The sequence below is a fragment of the Zophobas morio genome, unplaced genomic scaffold (assembly GCF_036711695.1).
Source record: "Zophobas morio isolate AGI-343-1 ecotype UQ-CSIRO unplaced genomic scaffold, CSIRO_AGI_Zmor_V1 ptg000085l, whole genome shotgun sequence".
In the NCBI taxonomy this organism is placed as follows: Eukaryota; Metazoa; Arthropoda; class Insecta; order Coleoptera; family Tenebrionidae; genus Zophobas; species Zophobas morio.
This window is the reverse complement of record NW_026972190.1, coordinates 224,109-233,878: the sequence shown is the minus strand read 5'-3', so window position 1 is coordinate 233,878 and position 9,770 is coordinate 224,109. Positions and strand designations below refer to the sequence as shown.

Below are 9,770 nucleotides of genomic sequence, written 5' to 3'. Positions count from 1 at the left end.
GTAATTAATAACCCTCTAGGATTAAATGTCTTCGTGACTGTTGTCGAATATGTTAAAGTAAATTAAAGCGATTTGCTCTGGGCTCCTCCTCCATTCATCGAAAGATTAAACCTTTGATTCATATTATGGTTGCCGGCTGGATTGTTTAAAATCTCATAAAGTTTTCAAGCGAGCGAGCATCTGAATTTTTTTTACCCAAGTCTTTTATACTACGAGATTCTCGATAAGCAACCATTATTAAATCGTGTAACTTTAATATTAAGAAAGAGCGCAGACCAGAGCATTAAGGAAAAAAATCTTAAGAGTTTAAGCTAGATTTAAGCGTGTGCGGAATGAGGGGAGTTCAATGTGCCTTAGCGGGGAATATGGAGAACTTATGTATATATATTTGGTTTGTATTAATAATATTAATAAGAACGATTACAATAAATTTCATCTATAATCGGTTCTTTTATACTTGTAACCTGCGGAAGTCAGAGTTGTTAGTACAAAAAAAAACGTTGCTTTATTTCATCTATTTGCATTCGTATAAAAAACTACCTAAAAAGATGTATCTTAAAAAAATAAAAGTTACTCGGTACTGAGAATTTTATAATATTGACTTTGAGCTTGGTCATGTTTTCCGTCCATTAACTTTACTTTTTTTTAAGAAACGAAACAGTCGGCAAAGATTAAGAGCTTCGAAGCTTTACCCGCCGTCAGGGGCTAGTTGACCTAAATAATTTCTTAAGATTTACTAAAGATCGGGGCGTTATGGTTACTTCATAATATAAGAAAATGTTAAAAAATTCCAAAATTAATAAAACTTGAGAAAAGACAGCTGTAATCTTGCTTACGTTCGTTCTTCAATGCGTAGTTTAACTCTACCACCTACGTTTATTAAGTATAAAACAGGAATAGAACACAGAAGATAAGTTGCTTATAAGCTTGAGCGCAATGATTTAAAAGAGGATATTACCTTTACTTCACTACTCAATACTTAGAATTTCCTGTACTTAGTAGGAACAAAAAATTTATAATTTTTACTCAAGTTGTGGTGAAATTAGAAATATTTTTACGAATACCTTACAACATTAAAACTATTATATATACTTGCGAGGGACAGATTTTACGCAGGCAAGAACGTTACTTGAGCGTGTAGTTTTTATATAAGTTCGATTAAAAAAGTTTCGCTAAAACACTTTCTTTTCTTCAGTATCCTTCTTTATAATTAATCCACCCCTTTAAACAAAGCTGCTTTTTATTTAAACAAAAAAGTATCACAAGGATAACACACTATAAAAGTTTTCAACATAGGATAAAAAAGTCTGACAAGTAATTAGAAATTTTTTATAAAAATAAAATGCGAAGTGCTGGAAAGTTACTACGCCTGAAAAAGGGAAGCCCTTTTTTAACCCTACAGTAGTCGCAGGGGTCTCACAGATCTGGCTATTTTGTTTTCTAAATTTTAAATTAGGTGGAAGTTAAAGTTTATTGTGACCTGTATCCTAACATCTCAATAAACAACAAGTGTTCAAAAATTTACGGTATTTTTTATTTAATAAAAAAAAGTAAAAAATTAAAAACTATGGGGTCTGGGAGACCTACTGCGATTACTAATGTCTAAGTAAGAGATGCGACTACTATAGGGTTACAGCTCGCATATACTGGGCAGGATACGTTTTTATAACTGCTTCTCCCTCGTTGTGCTTGAACTCTAATATTAAAACTTTAGTACTTATAAGTGTTTTTACTTTTTATAGAAGACGATTTAGACAATTCACATGTTATTGCGTACGTGCGTATTTCGAGGAAACGCCGAAACTTGCCTTTTTGCTAAGTTCCCCTTTTTTAATTTCAAGCAATTCTACTGGAAAACGACAGAAGGTTATTCTTTTTGTATCTTTTATTGTTTTGTCTAACATTAACGTTTTTTTTTTTGGAAAAAAAGAAAAAACTGAGGAAACCAAAAAGAAAAAAGAAAGGGACATTTATCCCGCAATATCCCACTTATATAATTTCAAGTTTAAAAATTCTAAGAAAACCTTTGCTTATTTGTGTTTGGATAGAGAAGTATTTATTTCTGTTTGCTATTATTTTTTAAATTTAAGAAATAATTATATTAATTTAATGAATTATTAAATTCTCTTTCAGCTTAAGAAGTGCAATAAGATAGAGCTTGCTAATAAGCGTAAGCCGTGGAAATGGTTTCAAGGCCTTTCTGCTCACAAAAGAGATCGTCTTCTTTTTGAACATCTACATGGTTATCGCAAAGGGTTACTTTTTTTTTTTAATTTGTATATTCTTGCTTATAAATTATTTTAATTCATATTTGTACTTTTCCACTTTTAAATTAATTTTAACGTTTTCTTTTCTTTTTAATTTTATATAAAAAGTAAAAAACTTAAATTAAGGTTATTATTTTACTATAATTTTAAATTCAGTGAAATTAAAGTTGAATACGATGAATATTTTTATAATTTCTCTCAGCTTTTTAATTAAAAAACACTCATAGTTATAGAAAATGTATGTGTAGCTTTTATATATTTTACTAACTAGTTGTGTAGTTATATCTTTTCTAGTTAGTAATTAGAAGTAAATACTTCGATTTAACTTATTTATAATTTTTAAAAGGCGATAAATTTTCTTATTAGAGTTATTAATAGAAATTTTTCTTTCTTCAAATTTATAATTTTTGGGATTCTAATTATACATTTTATGTGCAATCGATTTTACGTCCTTTTTAGGTTAACCATAAATTCGGATAATATATAGTTTCTAGTATTTACAATTTTACTACTTAATTTATAATTTAATGTCGTTTTTAATTAATTAAAGCCTTTTATTTATTTATTTTACTTGACAATTTTTTTCTAAATAATTTTTACTTTAGTTGTTCTTAAATTTGGTTTTTCTTTAGGTTATTTAAAATTCTAATATACACAATTTATAGTAATTTTCTAATTTCCTATCGAACTTTTATTTTTTTTTGTAATCAATAATAATTAATTTTTAATTTACCGAACTTTTTTAACTTATTAACATTTATATTTTTTTATACAATCGCTAGCTGTAATCTTAAAATGAATTTTTTATTTATAAACTTATTACTTAATTTCACTATACAAATAAAATTTCGAATCTTTTTAGTTACAATCATCGAAATGCGCCGTTATTACCGTTGCATTCTTATAATCATAATCCCAAGCTGGTCAAGCATACGAAGCGTTTGTTAAAAGGAAGTAAACATTTAAATCAAAATTTTAAATTTTTTTTAAAAATTTTATTTTTAATTTTTAGTTTTTTATGTAAATTTTTCATTGGAATCTTTTTTTTATTATATTTTTATGTAAAAATTTTTATTATTTTAAATATAATATTTCTTGTTTTAATTTAATTTCTTCTCGAGTTATTAAGTTAGTTATATATTTTTTTAGATTGTTAAAACATTCAATAGTCAAATTGTTAAATTTTTTATTAACTTTTTTTTTCAACTTGGAAATTGATTTTATAATTATAATAATCTTTATCAATTATTTTGATTAAAAAGTTTTAAATTCTCGATTTAACATTTAATATTTATTTATTAAATTTTGTTAACTTTGAAAATTTGTGTATCATTTACATTTTTTTTATTTTTATTATTTAATTTAACTTTAATTTTTTAAATTTATTTTATAATTATTTATAAATTGCTATAATTTTTATTTATTTCTTTATTGTTTATTTATAATATTGCTTAATATATTGTTGGTTTTTTCTTGAGTTTAAAAGTTTTTATAATTACTAATAATATACGTTTTGTGAATTATGCATTTACTGTTTTATAATAATTATATTTTTTTAAAAAGGCTTTTTATAATATTTAAATCTGCGTAAAGTTACCATTATATATTTATTTACCAACTATCCAGTTATTATATTTACAGAGTAATATATATATAGCTACTTATTTAAATTAGTTTTAAAAATTTGTTGCTCAGAGTAGATCATCAAAGTGATTTCAAAATATGAAATTTTATAAATTTCCATTGAAAACTTTTTATACTTCTGATAATTTTTTTACAATTCGTAAAACTTTTTAACTAATTTACTTGGTTGGTTGTGGCTCATTTTCGAAACAACCGCATAACTTTTTATCTGTTTATGCATTCCAAATTGCTTACTGATTAAGTATTTTGCATCATATTATATTAAGTTTGCTCGTTTTTCAAACATGCTTTACTATTTTTCCTAGTATACTTAATAGTTATTAAATTTAATTTATTTTGTTATTTTATTATTTTATTATAAATTATTCGGAATCTTTTCTTTTTATAATTAATATATCGAAGTTGAATTATATTTTGCCTTTATTTAATTTTTTTTATACATATTGTCATATTATTAAATAATGCAAATTATTAACAAATATATAGTTATTATTATATATATTGATATTATGAAAATGTTGATATTAAAGAGTCTGTACTGCAAATAATTTTTTTTTTGGTATTTATTGTTGCGTAACGTTTTTAATTATTTTGCTTCAATTTATATTGGCCGACTTTGTATAGACAAGCAGGAATTTTTCTATAAGTATTTTATTAACTGCGAATGCGAATATAATCGCTTAAATTTTGAGTATTTTGCTTCAATATATAATAATTAGCTCCTTATTTTAATAGGCACAGGTAAGTAACATATTTTACTTAAATATTTTTATTGGTTGTACAGGCGAATTCATCGTGTACCTTTAGGTATTTTGTTTCAATTTAAATTAATTTGATCTGTTATTTACACACGCAAGTAAAAATAGTACTGCGTCCGCTTACATTTAAGTGTTTTGCTTCAATTTATTATTAATATGGTTCCTTACTTAGACCTGATAAATAACAACAAAGTTATAACCACAATCCACCATTACTTTTTTGCATCTAATCACCATTATAGGGCCCAATAATTTTTTTAAATTTCGTCATTATGCACTTATTCAAATATTCTGTTAGATTATCAATCAATGCCTTCTGTACAGTTTTCAATCATTCGGCACCCATTTATAACATACTGGCCAATTTATTTTTGCTGTTATCCACCATTTTTAAATCCATTCGCGCCAATTTACTTTGCTAAGCTCATTAACTCATGCAATCTAAATTATTCTTCATCAGTTTACTAAGTTTGGGTCGATATTTGTATTAATTTGCATCATTGGCAACGTTAGTTTCTAATACTATTTTTCAGGCTCACTACTAGGCGATACTTTCTAAGTATATTCAGCACCATTAAAGTTTTTTTTTCAATAATATTTATGGATCAATTGCCCTTTTTTATATTGTTTTAAAACTTTTATTTTTAGTTTATTTTCTTTTAAGTTGTATAAACATATTTTTGACCGTTTTTTATATTTTCTTTTAGCTAAACATTATTTTATTGTAGTGTAAAAAACTTTTGAACCGTTTTTAAATAAACAATGTTTTTTTCGGCCTTTTCCATATTATTTTTATAACTTTTTTTTTGTTTTTTCTTAATTTTTTTTATTTTTTTTAAATGTATTCGGACCGTTTACTATATTTTTTTATTATAGTTTAAAAACTTTTGCATTTTTTTTAATAAACTTTTTTTTTTTTTACTAATTTATAAAAATGGTTAATATTTTATGTATTACATTTATGAATTGACAACTTTTTTTTTCTAGTTTTTATAAACTTTTTATTATTTCTTTTATAATAAATTTTAAAGCTAATTATTTTTAAATATTTTTTTAAACTTGTTAACCTTTTTCAGGTTTTTTTTAATGTTTTTATAGTAAAATAAACTTTTAATATACTACTTTACCGTTTTTATTAAGTTTTATAAAACTTACTTTTTTTTGTAGCTTTCCAACCTATTTTTACAAGTTATATAAACTATATATATATATGTTCATGCGCTTTTTCTATATATTTATAGATAAACTTTTTTTTTAATCATTAATAAACTTTATATGTTTCTACGTTTTTTTTTCTATATTTTATATTAAAACGATAATTATCATTATTTATCAGAGTCGAGTTCGCAAGCACGCCACCTAAAATGGTACTTTTTAAATCGGGCAACATTAGAAAAAGAGCAGCGAATGAAAGAGACAAATTTGCAAGCATTGGAAAAAGAAATACTCGATCGAAAAATATTGACGATTCGATTGTTTGGACTGCACCAGGTTCCTCTCCTCCCCTCTCAAGGAAAGAAAACAAGCGTTTTGCGTATTGAAAGGTTTCTTTACATATAATATTTATTATTTTTATTAGAAAAAAAAGAGAAGTAAAAATGTATTACATAAGTTTGTTATTATTTATGAAATAAGTAAATAATATTTTATTTATAGTCATTGTCAATTATTTTATATTTAGAATTTTTTTAAGCGGCAACGGAGATTTTATATTTTTTATATCAATAAAAACACTATATTATTATATTATATTTTAAAAAAAAAATTTACTTGGGGCTCTCCAAGTAGACAAAGCGTTATAGATTTTCAATTTTTGAAAAAAAGTGCAGATTATTTTTTGAAATTATTTAGTGATTCTTGATTCAGTTTTAACCAGCAGCAAAAGTTCAAGTATCGCTTAATTATAACTTATTTTTTTTGAAATTGCGTTTTGCCATATTATTAAAGTTAAAAAAATCTTAACGTGTTCATTATATATGCATTATTTTATAGTTAATTTTTTTTTGAAACTTTCTTTCTTAATTTAAGTCGATCGTTGAGTACAGCGACTGAAACGCCTTTTATAAAAGTGAAACCTTCTGAGGTTCAACGTAATTATATAAACTTTTATAACTTTTTTACTTTATAATAATGGTACATTTTTTTTTAAGCAGCTTTGTTGTTTCCTGAATTAAAAAAAATCCAAGAAAATATGCTTAAAAAAATAAATAAATCCCTTCTTACTACTTCTCAAATGCGAAAAATGAAGGATCTTTATAGCAAAGTTTTTTTTTTACTGTAATTTGAAGTAAATTATAGAACAGTGAAAAAGGAAGAACTCTTTTTTTTTAATGTTAAAATAATGATAATAAATAAAAACTACAATTATTAATAGATAATAAAAATAATAATAAATGGAAAATATAATAAATAATAATAATTAAATTAAGAAATATAAAATAATATCAATATTTTTATTAAAAATATTTAAATTACTTATTTATATTATAATTTTATCAATTTATTGAAGGATCCAATAAATTTCAGCGTACCAAAATTATCACGACTTTTTTCAGTAGATGGCCGCACCGTTCGAAGGGTAATTCAGTCACATTTTGAACGGGATCCACAGCAAAGCGCTAATTATGATTCAAAAATACTGGAGATGGTTCTTTTTGAAGTTTTCGTTTTGAATTATTTGACCCGCGTGGTTTTTTTATAGCGGAAACAACGGATGCAGGAAAAAAAACGAAGTCGGGAAGTTCTTTTTAAGGGGAAAATTATTCTTAAGCAACCAATATTACAACGCAACTTGCCTACAGTCATCTTGGATTTTTAAATTGGATTAACTTTGAAAAACATAAAAGAAAAATTAATTATAAATAAAAAAAAATTACTTTTTTTTTAACTGCTAGTTTAATTGTCATTTTTTTATTAACGAGAGCAGTGCGGATTTTATAAGCACAATAATAAATTTTATATTATTAAAAAGAGAAAATTAAAGTTTTTTTTTAAAAAAATCGTAAAACAAAAACAATAATCAAGTTTAGTAGAACCTTCAGTTTATTAAAAACTTTACTTTCCTTTATTTTTTTGTAAAGGTAATATATACTTAAATTCATGCTCTATCACACCCCTCTTCTTTTTAGGAAATAACATTATGTCGGTCATGAGATGTTGGAGGGCTCTTCCAGCCTTTTCATTACAAAATTTATGTTTAAATAATTATTTTAAACTTTTTTGCAAAAATTTCAAATTTGAGACTAAAAGTTTCTCAGACGCCTGCCTGATAATCTTTTGAAATCTTAAAAAAATTTCTACTGCCTAAGTAAAAAATTTGAGTTTTAATAAAAATAATTTATTATCTAAAGTTGTTGACATGTAAATAAAAATCTTTAATAATAAAACGAATAAAACAAAAATCAAAAGCAACCTTTATAAAGCTAAAAATTAAAAATGATTAACATTTTATCCACTTAAAAAAAAAAATTTTAAATTAATTTTTTTAACTTATATAGTTTTTCAAAATATTTAATTTCTACTTATAACCTACTGACGCTTCGGAACCGAGTAGAAAAATCTGTAAAGCTGTGGAAAACGCTATACCAATCTTAAGTTACCCTAATAAATAAAGCTTTGTAATAAGTTTTGTAAAACTAGGGAAAATATTTACTATTTTAATTATAAACGAACTTACTGATGAAAATTTTAAATAACAAAAAATATAGATAAGCCAAGCTTTTGTTTTAAAACTTTTAATTGGTTCCAATTTTAAATAAAATCAAGAGCCAGATAAAGCTTATAAATATTGCTAAAGTCTAAATCTTAAAACAAAAGTGGTTAACGTGCAAGAAAATAAAGGCTCTTCCCAATAAAATGAAGGAGAGCTATAGCTAAAGCAAACCACTTTATAACCCGTAATAAAGTTTGTAAATAGCTACTATTTATTAGAATTTTTATTTTAATTCTTTTTTTTTAAATCTGAACTAGCAAGCCATGCTAAACGTTTCGATCATTTGTTTATTGTATAATTATTATTAAATACGCGCTTTATTACCCTTAATAAAAAGTTTATAAACAAACGCCAAGTTTTTAAAATATTTATTATTAGTACTTTTTGGTAGACGGCTTATAAAAAGATTTTTAAAAAAAAATTAATGAAGTGCTTAATTATTCCTAATTAAGTCTTTAAAAACCAAAATTTGTTTTAGGTTTCACTCTTTTATAACATGAACTAGCATGCCCTGAGGAACTACTTGACTTGAGTAAAGAAGAACAATCAATAAGGCGCTTCATTATTCATAACGGAGTTTATAAATAGGCAGCAAAGTGTTTTATAACCTACTGATGGACGGCTCACCCATGTAACTTATAAAGAACTATATATGTAAGGAAACAACAGTTTCCGGCAAGTTCATACTAGCCCGCAGAGTGTACGATACCTAGCGAAGGATCAAAAGGTACGATCCAACATTCAACGATCCCACTAAGATCGTCGACCTATGCAGTTGCCAAAGAGCCGAACTATCGACAACAAAGGACTTACCTGCTGCAGTCGCAGCTAAGTAAAGGTTGCTTCAACCCGTACTCTATACGAAGTTTTGAGCACCTTTAGGAAGTCAAAAATGACCTAAAAAAAACGTCTATTATTTTTAATTTAGTGTTTCTACCTATGATAAAGATAATATTATAAAATCAAGTCTAATTATAAAGTAGATAAAATTACATAAGGAATACCATTTAAAAATAAACCATACCTAGTTTACCCTAGTCCCTTTTAAACAATAATTCTACAATATAAATTTAGCGCTCTACCATCCGTATTAAAGTTAAAAATAGTTATAGATTTAATTTTAATTTTAATTAATTTTTTATAATGTGAACTAGGGAGCCTTGAAGAACGCTCAACTGGAATAAAGATGAACTATAAATGAAGCGCTTTACTTTCCGTAATAAAGTTTGTTAGGAGCCATTAAATGTTTTTAAATTTTATTTTTATTCTTTTATAAAGTGAACTAGCAGGCCTAGGAGAACGGATCATAATAAAAAACGATCGATTAAACACTTTAAATATCTGTAAAATAGTTTACAAATAAGGTTATAACATTTTTTAATTTTAATT

At 24.9% G+C, this 9,770-nt stretch overlaps 1 protein-coding gene across 2 annotated transcripts; it reads left to right on the top strand.

The window, feature by feature from the left end:
• Positions 1-1,440: 1,440 nt before the first annotated feature.
• Positions 1,441-7,487, top strand: LOC135144218 (uncharacterized). 2 transcript variants are annotated; one of them, XM_064076204.1, is made up of 10 exons: positions 1,441-1,526; positions 1,743-1,866; positions 1,931-2,052; positions 2,134-2,255; positions 3,130-3,221; positions 6,006-6,213; positions 6,698-6,759; positions 6,823-6,932; positions 7,179-7,316; positions 7,371-7,487. In XM_064076204.1, the coding sequence occupies exons 2-10, from the start codon at positions 1,764-1,766 to the stop codon at positions 7,485-7,487; spliced, it is 1,074 nt and encodes a 357-aa protein (XP_063932274.1). In that variant the 5' UTR covers positions 1,441-1,526; positions 1,743-1,763. The 2 variants fall into 2 exon arrangements, with proteins under 2 accessions (XP_063932274.1, XP_063932273.1); XM_064076203.1 differs by having other exon boundaries at positions 6,820-6,932.
• The last annotated feature ends 2,283 nt before the right edge of the window (positions 7,488-9,770 follow it).